The sequence below is a fragment of the Poromitra crassiceps genome (genome assembly GCF_964638095.1).
Source record: "Poromitra crassiceps genome assembly, chromosome: 2".
Classification (NCBI taxonomy): Eukaryota; Metazoa; Chordata; class Actinopteri; order Beryciformes; family Melamphaidae; genus Poromitra; species Poromitra crassiceps.
In genome coordinates, this window is record NC_139624.1 from 39,936,910 (window position 1) to 39,951,393 (window position 14,484).

Here is a 14,484-nt window from a genome sequence, read left to right on the forward strand (position 1 = left end):
TCATGTTAGACCTCTGCCTCAACTTTACTCTCTGAACTTGGGAAATGCAAACTTGGCCAACGATCACAGAGGAGCGGACGACATGATGAGTGCTTTGTGTGTGTGTGTTTGTGTGTATGTGTCAGAGGGAGAGGGAGAAGTAGACAAACGAGGAGCACGGGTGTGTAAATAACTGCCTTGGTGTGTGTGTGCGTGTGCGTGCGTGTGTGTGTGTGTGTGTGTGCGTGCGTGTGCGTGTGTGCATGTGTGTGTGTGTGTGTGTGTGTGTGCGTGCGTGCGTGTGTGTGTGTGTGTGTGTGTGTGCGCGTGCGTGTGTGTGTGTGCGTGCGTGTGCGTGTATGAGAGGGAGAGGTGTAAATCAGAGCCATAGTGTAAGTGTGAATGTGTTTATGTGTGTATGTGACAGTGAGAGAGTGAACTTGAGAAATGATGAGTATAATGTGTAAATAAGAGCCACTCTTAAGCGCGTGTGTGTGTGAGAGAGAGAGAGAGGGATGGTGTGTGTGTGTGTTTGTTTGTGTGTGTTGTGTGTGTGTGTGTGTGTGTGTGTGTGTGTGTGTGTGTCTGTCTGTCTGTCTGTCTGTGTGTCTGTCTGTCTGTGTGTGTGTGTGTGTGTGTGTGTCTGTGTGTGTGTGTGTGTGTGTGTGTGTGTGTCTGTGTGTGTGTCTGTCTGTCTGTCTGTGTGTGTGTGTGTGTGTGTGTGTGTGTGTCTGTGTGTGTGTGTGTGTGTGTGTGTGTGTGTGTGTGTGTGTGTGTGTGTGTGTGTGTGTGTGTGTGTGTGTGTGTGTGTGTGTGTGTGTGTGTGTGTGTGTGTGTGTGTGTGTGTGTGTGTGTGTTTACCGGCTGGTTTCAGTGTGATGTCATTAATGGTGAGATCTACTGTTCTGCTCACCAGGACGGAGTCGTCACTCGCTGCAAAAAGAGGGAGAAAGGAATTATTGTTAGCACACACACGCACACATGCACGCACACACACACACACACACACAAGCACACGTGCGCTGGCCATTACTTACAATTGTCTTTAGTGAGGTCGCGTGTTGGTGTGAAGATGTACAGATCGTTTTCCAAACTCCGCTTATAAAAACTTGATTCGTACGTCTCTGCTTCTTCCTTCCAAAAGTGCCCAGCACTGCCAAACACACACGCACACGCACACGCACACACACACACACTTTTTAGACTTGGCAAGACTGTTAAACCCGTTTAACAAAAGGGAAATGTAGTTAATTTATTTTCTACTGCTTTTTATTAGGTGACAATAGACATAAGTCTACAGCTTTATTGCGCAATCCTTTATACTTTGAAGATAATCCCATGTGTGGTGCATTACATTTCTTTATTCTTTATCAAGTAATCTTTAGCATATTATCTATTCCTTCCCATGCTTCTAAATCAGCCCCCCCCCCCCCCCCATCAGCCTGACAGGTACCTTTTGGGGAAAACTCGTGTGATCCCTCCATCCGTGGCAACAAATCTGGCCAAGACACCGCGCCTGAAAGACAGACACGATAAAGCTATAAAACATTTAGACACCGTGCCTGAAAGACAGAGAGGATAAAGCTATAAAACATTTAGACACCATGCCTGAAAGACAGACACGATAAAGCTATAAAACATTTAGACACGTGCCTGAAAGACAGACACGATAAAGCTATAAAACATTTAGACACCGTGCCTGAAAGACAGACACGATAAAGCTATAAAACATTTAGACACCGTGCCTGAAAGACAGACACGATAAAGCTATAAAACATTTAGACACGTGCCTGAAAGACAGAGACGATAAAGCTATAAAACATTTAGACACCGTGCCTGAAAGACAGACACGATAAAGCTATAAAACATTTAGACACCGTGCCTGAAAGACAGAGAGGATAAAGCTATAAAACATTTAGACACCGTGCCTGAAAGACAGAGAGGATAAAGCTATAAAACATTTAGACACCGTGCCTGAAAGACAGACACGATAAAGCTATAAAACATTTAGACACCGTGCCTGAAAGACAGAGAGGATAAAGCTATAAAACATTTAGACACGTGCCTGAAAGACAGAGACGATAAAGCTATAAAACATTTAGACACCGTGCCTGAAAGACAGACACGATAAAGCTATAAAACATTTAGACACCGTGCCTGAAAGACAGAGAGGATAAAGCTATAAAACATTTAGACACCGTGCCTGAAAGACAGAGAGGATAAAGCTATAAAACATTTAGACACCGTGCCTGAAAGACAGAGAGGATAAAGCTATAAAACATTTAGACACCGTGCCTGAAAGACAGACACGATAAAGCTATAAAACATTTAGACACCGTGCCTGAAAGATAGAGAGGATAAAGCTATAAAACTTTTAGACACCGTGCCTGAAAGACAGACACGATAAAGCTATAAAACATTTAGACACCGTGCCTGAAAGACAGAGACGATAAAGCTATAAAACATTTAGACACCGTGCCTGAAAGACAGAGAGGATAAAGCTATAAAACATTTAGACACCGTGCCTGAAAGACAGAGAGGATAAAGCTATAAAACATTTAGACACCGTGCCTGAAAGACAGACACGATAAAGCTATAAAACATTTAGACACCGTGCCTGAAAGACAGAGAGGATAAAGCTATAAAACATTTAGACACCGTGCCTGAAAGACAGAGAGGATAAAGCTATAAAACATTTAGACACCGTGCCTGAAAGACAGACACGATAAAGCTATAAAACATTTAGACACCGTGCCTGAAAGACAGAGAGGATAAAGCTATAAAACATTTAGACACCGTGCCTGAAAGACAGAGAGGATAAAGCTATAAAACATTTAGACACCGTGCCTGAAAGACAGAGAGGATAAAGCTATAAAACATTTAGACACCGTGCCTGAAAGACAGAGAGGATAAAGCTATAAAACATTTAGACACCGTGCCTGAAAGACAGAGACGATAAAGCTATAAAACATTTAGACACCGTGCCTGAAAGACAGAGAGGATAAAGCTATAAAACATTTAGACACCGTGCCTGAAAGACAGAGACGATAAAGCTATAAAACATTTAGACACCGTGCCTGAAAGACAGACACGATAAAGCTATAAAACATTTAGACACCGTGCCTGAAAGACAGAGAGGATAAAGCTATAAAACATTTAGACACCGTGCCTGAAAGACAGACACGATAAAGCTATAAAACATTTAGACACCGTGCCTGAAAGACAGACACGATAAAGCTATAAAACATTTAGACACCGTGCCTGAAAGACAGACACGATAAAGCTATAAAACATTTAGACACCGTGCCTGAAAGACAGAGAGGATAAAGCTATAAAACATTTAGACACCGTGCCTGAAAGACAGAGAGGATAAAGCTATAAAACATTTAGACACCGTGCCTGAAAGACAGAGAGGATAAAGCTATAAAACATTTAGACACCGTGCCTGAAAGACAGACACGATAAAGCTATAAAACATTTAGACACCGTGCCTGAAAGACAGAGAGGATAAAGCTATAAAACATTTAGACACCGTGCCTGAAAGACAGAGACGATAAAGCTATAAAACATTTAGACACCGTGCCTGAAAGACAGAGACGATAAAGCTATAAAACATTTAGACACCGTGCCTGAAAGACAGAGACGATAAAGCTATAAAACATTTAGACACCGTGCCTGAAAGACAGAGAGGATAAAGCTATAAAACATTTAGACACCGTGCCTGAAAGACAGAGAGGATAAAGCTATAAAACATTTAGACACCGTGCCTGAAAGACAGAGAGGATAAAGCTATAAAACATTTAGACACCGTGCCTGAAAGACAGAGACGATAAAGCTATAAAACATTTAGACACCGTGCCTGAAAGACAGACACGATAAAGCTATAAAACATTTAGACACCGTGCCTGAAAGACAGAGAGGATAAAGCTATAAAACATTTAGACACCGTGCCTGAAAGACAGACACGATAAAGCTATAAAACATTTAGACACCGTGCCTGAAAGACAGAGAGGATAAAGCTATAAAACATTTAGACACTGTGCCTGAAAGACAGACACGATAAAGCTATAAAACATTTAGACACCGTGCCTGAAGGACAGAGACGATAAAGCTATAAAACATTTAGACACCGTGCCTGAAAGACAGAGAGGATAAAGCTATAAAACATTTAGACACCGTGCCTGAAAGACAGAGAGGATAAAGCTATAAAACATTTAGACACTGTGCCTGAAAGACAGACACGATAAAGCTATAAAACATTTAGACACCGTGCCTGAAGGACAGAGAGGATAAAGCTATAAAACATTTAGACACTGTGCCTGAAAGACAGACACGATAAAGCTATAAAACATTTAGACACCGTGCCTGAAGGACAGAGACGATAAAGCTATAAAACATTTAGACACCGTGCCTGAAAGACAGAGAGGATAAAGCTATAAAACATTTAGACACCGTGCCTGAAAGACAGAGAGGATAAAGCTATAAAACATTTAGACACCGTGCCTGAAAGACAGAGAGGATAAAGCTATAAAACATTTAGACACCGTGCCTGAAAGACAGACACGATAAAGCTATAAAACATTTAGACACCGTGCCTGAAAGACAGAGAGGATAAAGCTATAAAACATTTAGACACTGTGCCTGAAAGACAGACACGATAAAGCTATAAAACATTTAGACACCGTGCCTGAAGGACAGAGACGATAAAGCTATAAAACATTTAGTTACAAAACTTTGGAATGCGCTTTTATGCCTGCATGACATTTACTAGTGATTCTGGAATATTTGAAGCATCTGCATTTGATTTTTTCTCTTTGGACATTCATTACCGAGTAACAAGTAATCAAGGCCACATTTTGGTTTGTTTTGCTGGATCCCAAAAAGAGCACTGATGGTATTGTAAGGAAAGGTTTGGGTGCTGACTTAAAAAAGAGCACTGATGGTATTGTAAGGAAAGAGCACTGATGGTATTGTAAGGAAAGAGCACTGATGGTATTGTAAGGAAAGAGCACTGATGGTATTGTAAGCAAAGAGCACTGATGGTATTGTAAGCAAAGAGCACTGATGGTATTGTAAGGAAAGGTTTGGGTGCTGACTTAAAAAAGAGCACTGATGGTATTGTAAGGAAAGAGCACTGATGGTATTGTAAGGAAAGAGCACTGATGGTATTGTAAGGAAAGAGCACTGATGGTATTGTAAGGAAAGAGCACTGATGGTATTGTAAGGAAAGAGCACTGATGGTATTGTAAGCAAAGAGCACTGATGGTATTGTAAGCAAAGAGCACTGATGGTATTGTAAGCAAAGAGCACTGATGGTATTGTAAGCAAAGAGCACTGATGGTATTGTAAGCAAAGAGCACTGATGGTATTGTAAGCAAAGAGCACTGATGGTATTGTAAGGAAAGGTTTGGGTGCTGACTTAAAAAAGAGCACTGATGGTATTGTAAGCAAAGAGCACTGATGGTATTGTAAGCAAAGAGCACTGATGGTATTGTAAGCAAAGAGCACTGATGGTATTGTAAGGAAAGGTTTGGGTGCTGACTTAAAAAAGAGCACTGATGGTATTGTAAGCAAAGAGCACTGATGGTATTGTAAGGAAAGGTTTGGGTGCTGACTTAAACTAGAACGACCGCAATGCGGACTTATGCGTCCGCCATTAGTTCATTCTTGAGTCCAAATCGCCATTTGAGGCAAATTGGAAGAAATTCCATCAAGGCGCTCCTGAGATGTTGCGTTACAGAGCTTGGAAATTGGGTGTGTGAGGTCACAGTGACCTTGAACTTTGTAATGTAACTTTGAAAATGTAATCAGTTCATCCTTGAGTCCAAGTGGACGTTTGAGGCAAATTCAAAGAAATTCCATCAAGACATTCCTGAGATATCGCGTTAACAAGCTTGAAAATGGCATTTGAGAGGTCACAGTGACCTTGACCTTTGACCTTTGACCACCAAAATGGAATCAGTTCATCCTTGCGTCCAAGTCGATGTTTGAGCCAAATCAGAAGAAATGTAGTTCTTAACGTAAGTTCAAGCCAGGAAGACTATAATATCCATTTACACTTCCTTAATTCACTTTATATCTCCACTCTTCAATCTACTCACAAGATTATAATAAGCTGTCAATTTCCGGGTTTCAATTAACAATCAGCTGGTTGCCGCCCAGTCTCTGTTAACCAATAGCATAGTGTCACATCACTGCTCTCATCACCTCTCACCCCACACACCTCCAGTGTAAGCCTATCACATTGCTTCTCATCCCCGTCGTAAGCCAAGTGTTTGGAGGCGGTTTCCTTAAATATGCTTTTTTCTGTCTCATTCAGCCTCTCAAACACCGCTGCTGTCAGGCTCGCACCCTCCTCCTCCCCTTCTCCTCCCGGTCATCGCAGACCTATCCGATTCTTCAGTGGGAAGAGTCATCATGATGAGTCTCAGAAGGAGACACCAGCACCACCAGTATCTAGACTCCACAGGGGGATATATCTGGATGCTGATCTGGGCTGATGCAGCTCTCTCAAGATCTCCCTGCGGTGTCTAACCGCCAAAGACTAATAACAATACTTTATTCTCATCATTCTTTCTGTAATGCATCATTCACTTTATTGTAATAAATATCACTTTATTCATTCTTTGGTCTCTAGTCTCTCCTGATTTAAATTCTATCAAGCTGTTCTTGAGATATTGCGTTAATGAACTTGGGAATGGCGTTCGTGAGGTCACAGTGACCTTGACGTTTGACCACCAAAAATGTAATCAGTTCATCCTTGAGGCCAAGTTAATGTTTGAGGCAAATTTGATTAAATTCCGTCAAGGTGTTCCTCAGATATCGCGTTAACAAGCTTGAAAATGGCGTTCGAGAGGTCACAGTGACCTTGACCTTTGACCACCAAAATCTAATCAGATCATCCTTGAGCCTAAGTGGATGTTTAAGACAAATTTGATGAAATTCCACCAAGGCGTTCCTCAGATATTGTGTTAACAAGCTTGAAAATGGCGTTCGAGAGGTCACAGTGACCTTGACCTTTGACCACCAAAATCTAATCAGATCATCCTTGAGCCTAAGTGGATGTTTAAGGCAAATTTGATGAAATTCCGTCAAGGCGTTCCTCAGATATCGCGTTAACGAACATCGGACGGACGGACGGACATACGTACGGACGGACGGACAAAAGTACGGACGTAAGGACGGACGTACGGACGGACAACCCGGATCCATAATGCCTCTGGCCTGGCTATCGCCAGCGGCAGATGCATAAAAAGAGCACTGATGGTATTGTAAGGAAAGGTTTGGGTGCTGACTTAAAAAAGAGCACTGATGGTATTGTAAGGAAAGAGTACTGATGGTATTGTTACAATCACCCCTTTCCCCGTGTATATATGATAATATCCACTTCTATTGGGTTATGGCTGGTTTGTCTGTGATGAGTGTGGTGTACAATTGTAACGACAGGTGGCGCCCTTTCGTCTTTTGGGCTGCCGTAGTTATGTTTAAGATGCGTGCTTGTCCTCAGTAAAGCCCACACAGAAGATCACAGCCTAGAGGACAGCTGATTGTCAGACAATGTTATAGTATATATATATATATAAAATGTTATAGTTTTGTTGAGCACTGTTTCATATCTTAATGTTTTGTCCCACTTTTGGGACCAACTGAGCGCAAGAGGTTATCGTGGATGCCTCTTGTAAACAACAGAGTGGAGCTGGCCGGGGTTCGTGACCATCCAGAGGCTCCCAGGCCAGAGCAGACAGCTAGCATGTGAGTACCCCGCACCTTCATTGACAAACCAGCCTTATTCATTGTTCCATATTTATTATGTTGCGAGTTACTACCAGTCCGCCCCTAGACGACGATAAAATATAAGCGATAGAAGATTGGACTGGGCCGACTTGTAACAGTATTGTAAGCAAAGGTTCGGGTCCTGACTTACGGCAACTCCTTTTCCTTCCAAATCTTGATGAGATCGGAGGTGATGCCGGCATCCAGAAGCAGTCGGTTCACCAGCTCCACATTGCCTGAAAAGCAAGACAGCGTCACTTCAACCTCTGCATTTGACCTTGGAAAGCCCATTTCTCAGTCTGCTGAGCCATCACCCATAATCAAAGTGAGTGTTCAAAGAGCGTCCAGTCTTTGACCTGTTGAAAAGCAGCTGTCAGAGTGAGTCATCTTTGTAAGTCGAGTCATTTTGTGTTGTTTCAGACCCACTGGTCTGAAAAGTCGAGTCATCTTGTGTTGTTTCAGACCCACTGGTCTGAAAGGACTGCTCTGAGGAAGAGGCATCCGCTGGGATGTCTGGGATAAACTCCCCATGAACATCCACAGCCAGAATGGGAAATAAGAGAGATGAGGGGAGAGGAAAAAGAACAAAAGAACAAAAGAAAGGAGTGGTGGATAAAGAAGGCAGGTTGCACAGAGAGAGAGAGAGAGAGAGAGAGAGAGAGAGAGAGAGAGAGCAAGCAGAACAGGGAGAGAATGGGGAATATTATGACATTTACATCCTATTCGGGGCATCCAGAGCGACTTACTAGTTGAGTGCAACAGAGAGAATAAGCTTCAATTTCTATATCACCAAACTTACAAACACGCAGAAATCAGGAAATGTGAGGGTCCTACAGTATTGCTGTGACTCCTGTGTAATCATGTAAGAGCAAAGTGTAAAGAAAGAACTGGAATGAGAGCTAACGAGAGAGACACAAGGAATTTAACCTTAAGTTCAGTTTAAGTTTAGAGCGGATTCAGCTAAAAGATTTACAAAAGTGTTTTCAGCCTCGCAAACGTTAGACTCAGACTACTTTATTGTCCATAAAATTTACATAAAATGGAAGTTTGCCTTGTTAATGTTAAACACTGTTTTCTGTACAATGAAGCACCGCAATACGCAGGAAAACCCATCTACAAGGGGTACTTCATTTGCTCGTGCTGCAAAGGTGTAGGTGGTGGGGTGTGTGTGTGTGTACAGGTGTAACAAATAATTCTCTGTGACGTCCGACATGCCCGTACGACGCGAAGAACACGCGCCGTCCTGAGCAGCCCATCAAAGCCGCTCGCCCGTTTTCTCTGCGCCATGCCCGCCACTTTGAACTCCCCGACGACCCGCTCCAGTCCATTAACGTCGAGGCTCGTCGATAACCCCCCACACCCCCCCCCCCCCCCACCCAACCTTTACGACACACCACACACATCAGAGAAAACAGCTGGTGTAACACTTTATTCCCCCCAACCACCCCACCATCCCTCCTCCTCCAGTGGTTTTCATTAGGGTTCCTTTATTGAAGGCAGCCCAGGAATTCCTAATGTACTTCAACTTCTCCGCCACTGCAGTGGCTTAACCAAGCAAAGCATGTAACAATACTCGCACAGCCAATAGTCCACATGGGCCGCATTCTCTCTCTCTCTCTCTCCTCTACGGACTCCATTAAACAAGGAGCGAAAAACGGTGGAACTAATATTTCAATTGGGTGAAAACTTTTATTGGGTTGATCTAGTTGAGATGTTTGAAGTGTTTCCTCAAACTCAAAACATCAAACCCGGCTTTGGAACAAAATAGTCAAAAGGAGCTCTTTTATAAATATTCTGGGGCCTATTGTTTCACTCGAAAGGCAGGCAAAAAAAAAAAAAAAAAAAAAAGGGCCCTGAGCGAGCCATGCATATCAATGAGTGTATGCGAGAAATGGCGAGGATGTTAATGCGTTGGTCAGATGTTTGGGAGAAGGTCCACTGGCCCCTGATATGTGTTTTATTGCTCCGCTCGCGCTCTCGGCTTGACGTGTCCTGCTCTTTCTCACAAACACACAGTAATTGGATGAGGTCGAGCGGCTATAGGTGGGGTGTGGAAGGCATATTACGGGTGGATATTGTGTGTGTGTGTGTGTGTGTGTGTGTGTGTGTGTCACATCTAAGCCGACGTGCCTCACACATGTGCACTCAGGCGTGTGATGGTCAGACTTTTAGAGTTAGCATCAAATGGGTAACACGAACACAGGGGTTCCACATTACAAAGCCTTTCCTGGTCATGCACACCGAGCCATGGAGGCAGACCTGTATTTCACTGGAAAGAGAGACCTCTGGGAGTAGGTTCAGTTGGCCCTCCTCCATTAAATGTCCAATACACACCCAAATGCCAAGCCAGATGGCCGGGATCTATTCATGTCTACATACTGTAGCTAATACTGTATAGCTTTGAGATGTAAATAGGAGTCTGTGGGGGGACCAAGGTCCAAGTGTGCCGCAGAGTACAACTAAAATCCAGTATAATAGTGTAGCTCTGGCTCTCAAGGAAAACACAAAGATGTCATATTCAATGGCAGCTTTTACAACAACTTCATTTATGGTGGTGGGATAAGGAAGGAACCATTTTCTTGGTTGTGTGTGTGTGTGTGTGTGTGTGTGTGTGTGTGTGTGTGTTTGTTGGGTACTCACACATGGGGTTGTTTGGAGTCTTCCTGTCAATGTAGTTGTTGAACTCCATGAGGAACTCAGTGTTGTTTTTGTACTTGTCAGGTACAGGTAAGTCCTTACAGTACTCCCTGTGGGAAAAGAAGATACGGTGATGATCAAGATAGACATATACTCAGTCATAGTAGTTGTGTCAAAGTGTTTTGAAAATCTCCTGAAAAGTACCGCAATATTGTCTTACCTTGGTGCAATGAACGTATAGCCATACTCATCAAACTTGTCCGCCATCAGGCTTTCAGAGACTGGTGAAAGGTAAAGAACTGTGAGCATTCCTGAGCTTTAACACAAATATTTTCCTCCCATAGAGGTTAATACTAAGTCGACATAACCACTGTATGCAGATGAGATGGTGCTCGACTGGGCAGAATGACGAACACCTGTTGAAAATTTGGACAGAACTCATTCATTTGTTGAAAGATTGATCAGGAAAACCCTAGCACTGCAGCTCTACGTACAACTTTGCCACATAAGGCCTTGTGTCCATGATCTGTGAGCTTCATTGTATTTGTGATTTCTGCAATGAATGTTTGCCTCTTTACTTAAAATACAACTGAACAGACAAAGAAGGTAGCTCAGAAAGACAAAATAGGGAAAATACATGTAGCAACATTTACAACAGAACTAGTTAACCGACATTACATTAGGGCTGAACAATTAATCAAAATTTTATTGAAATCACAATATGGCCGACTGTAATTTTCAAATCCCAGGAGGCACAATATTTGTTAAAGGTGAAATGTATGTCAAAATAAAATTTTAAATTAAAATAATGTCATGCTGTAGAGATGTCCTGACCTACATACTGTATCATATTCTACAGACTCAAGAAAACATCTTTGTTTGGTACAGATCCCCGCAGAAATCACACCATTGTGGCGACCACAAATAGTCTACTAGCGACCTCTAGCAGACTTGGGACAGAAACCTCAAGTACAGTCACATGACTCTGGTGGGATGGGCAGCTGGGCTATATAGGCTACGTCACGGTCTCTGCTCTTCAGTCTACGCCACCTCACTGAGGAGGCAACTAGACCAGCCACAGCTCACAGCTAGTTAGCTCGAACATAGCCTCCAGTCCAATGAGGACGAGCTTTCCCCCCCCCCCCCCCTCCCCACTGCAAACCCCTTCCCAGCAAACCCACTCCCTCCCCATCCTAATTTTTCTTGTTTTCAACGTATGTTAATTCCTTACATGTAACAACAAATGTTTATGTATTGTATAATATTCAAGCGTGCCATTATTCCTATTCAATCTAGTAATAATGTAATAGTCTTAATTTGAGTATAGAAGGTGATTCCCAATCGTGTGTGTTTTTGTCTCTCTGTTGTTTGTTGAGGACCGCAATGGAAACAAGCCAGTGCTTTTTATAGCCAGGCTTTATTGTGTTTTTATCCTCGGTGATTGTCTGTCCCCTGTATCTTTGTTGACATTTCACCAAATAAATCAATCAATCAATCAATCAATCGAACCATGTTAGCTAGCCACAGCACGCTGTACATAGATAGGGACATGTAAAGTAAACGATGCCAGCGACTTGCTGGATCAACTTTTATCTTCGCTCTTGTCATCCCTACACCATGATCATTTTAATAAACTTTTCAATGAAAGTAATGCTGTAACAATTATCATTCCCTCTAATATCGCAAATCATATCGCAATTGCAATATCAGTTAAAATAATCACATTCGATATTTTCTCCAAAATCGTTCAGCCCTACATTACATCTATAAAAGCTGGACAAGGCTCAAGAACAGGAGGAGAGAGATGAAAGTAAAGAAGAAAAAAATACTTGCCATCTTTCCCTGTAGTGTAAAAAAGTCCCAGCAGAGAGAAAGTGAGCGAGCGAGAGGACCATCCCCAGGGAGGTAAAGACGGGAGAGGAAAGAAAAGGGAAAAAGACAGGGTAAAACCACAGGGGTCAAAGGTAACACAATATTTTATTCACAGAGCGAGCCCTGAATAGAAATATTGTGCTCCAAACAAAAGGTTTTGTGCCTTTGGATGTAAATGGGGACAGTGCTGATGGGGCACACAAAGAGACACAAAGGGAGGCTTAAAATGCGGTTGGCATTTTTAACATTGGGATTTAGCCGCGTTTAGATGTGTTTTTAGCATTAGTATTAGCATTCTTTTGGTGATAGATCTATTGAGTTGCTGTGTACATGAGTGATGTATTTGCACGACAATGCATTGGAATGGGCCGTGGGACATTCAAACATGGTTCAACGGTGCGTAACCTTAAGGATGCCTTGACATTCTCCAACGCACATCGCGCCGACAGCTGATTATGCTGCAGAGGCAGATTTCTCATGAGGACATGGGCTACTCCTTGTCCTCTTTGGTGGCCATGATTGGAAAATAATTGTATCCATGTGCTTTTCCTTTGATATTCGGTCACTACTTACTAATCCCACCATGTATCTAATAATGATGGATAGCAGGGAGCTTCGAGATGTGACGAGTGCATATATTTTCTGCGCTCTCGCACGTCTATCCCCATTGATGATGACGCTGCCTCCCATTGCAGTTTGTGAATGATTTGACTCAGTACAATCAACAAGACATGCAGTAGAGCAGTGGTTCTCAACCAGGCGTCCGGGGACCACCAGGGGTCCTTGAGGGGCTTCCAGGGGCTGCCCAGCAAATTCGTGAATTGTTCAAATTCAGCATTATTTCATTCAGAGATTGTAGAAGTATGAGTGTTTTGATCATAGTTTGACTGTTGTCTCTCTACCGACAATTATGGAATTCTGGGCAAAATCATATCTAACAATGAAAATTAAATACAAATTCTCAGATTTGGTCTGAGATACAAAATCTCATCAAATGGGCCGTAGCTCTAATATGGACTGAATTAGGGGTCCTCGATATGAAATAGGTTGAGAATCACTGCAGTAGAGTACAATTAGCATCACAGAAGTTGATTCAAAAGGCAAACTGAATTCAGACTTTAATTAAATTGCATGTACTGTACATCAATGCATGAGTCAATTGCAACTCATCCAAAATGTGAACGAATTGAAACTTGAATCAACCTGAAACATGTAAACATGCAGAGAAAAGAAACCGACAATTTCTCAACTCAATGTAGCTTAACACGTTCACTGCCAATGACGTATTAATACGTCAAAAATAATCCAACGGTTGACTGCCAATGACGTATTAATACGTCAAAAAAATTTTTTTTTTTTTTTTGACCGTGGGATGTGCATCTAACCCTTTTACATCTCTTATATAATTATTGGAGCCACCGAACGTTTACAACCAATTCCACCGAGCCACTAAGTGGCGACAATGCTCTCCTGACTAGAGGAAGGCAAGCAAAAAGCAGCCATTCTCATGAAAATGGATGGGGGAAAACGCTTTCGTTTTCGCGCTGATTGCTGGCGATGCGGGATTGCAAATTTGCATAATAGATTACAGGTGGAACACACTTTGAAACACGCAGCATAAATATGACCAGAATCGCAAAAGCTTCTCTCAACCAAAACTCCAAGAAGCGAGCGAGTCCATCCAGACTTCCTCAAACAGCGGCCGCGCAGACAGGCAGCAGCAGCAGCAAAGCAGTGAGACTGGTGACAAGCTTGTGACGGCCGCTTCAGCCAAGAAGAACGCCCACGGAGGGAGGAGTTGGAAGCAACTCTCCCTCTCGCTCTCTCCCTCTCTCTCTCTCTCTCTCTCTCTCTCTCTCTCGCTCTCTCTCTCCCTCCCTCCCTCCCTCTCTCTCTCTCTCTCTCTCTCTCTCCCTCTCCCCCTCTCACTAGGATTAAACCTAGTGCGTCTCCCTCCCGAGAGGGAGGGAGAGAGAGAGAGAGGGAGGGAGAGCGAGAGGGAGGGAGAGAGAGAGAGAGAGAGCGAGAGGGGGAGGGAGAGAGAGAGAGAGAGACAAAAATGAATGGTTAAAGTGACTGTTCTATCGAATTTCACAAAAAGCCGTTTATCTCTGAATAATTTTTCTGACGCTGAAACCATGCTGTATTCAACTGCTAATGCTTACATAACTACTAACTCTACAAACTAACTCTTTTAGACAGAGAAAGCACACATTCTATTAG

The 14,484-nt window shown here is 42.8% G+C and overlaps 1 protein-coding gene across 1 annotated transcript in view; it reads right to left on the reverse strand.

Annotated features, from left to right (window-relative positions):
- cacna2d1a (calcium channel, voltage-dependent, alpha 2/delta subunit 1a) overlaps window positions 1-14,484 on the reverse strand; it is a 205,242-nt gene that overhangs the window by 27,750 nt on the left and 163,008 nt on the right. The window contains exons 23-28 of the mRNA XM_083658048.1: window positions 10,610-10,670; window positions 10,393-10,499; window positions 7,904-7,988; window positions 1,433-1,495; window positions 1,017-1,132; window positions 841-912 (exon numbers count right to left, since the gene is read on the reverse strand). Of these exons, the coding sequence (XP_083514174.1) occupies window positions 841-912; window positions 1,017-1,132; window positions 1,433-1,495; window positions 7,904-7,988; window positions 10,393-10,499; window positions 10,610-10,670 (504 nt within the window). The remainder of the gene's footprint in view (window positions 1-840; window positions 913-1,016; window positions 1,133-1,432; window positions 1,496-7,903; window positions 7,989-10,392; window positions 10,500-10,609; window positions 10,671-14,484) is intronic.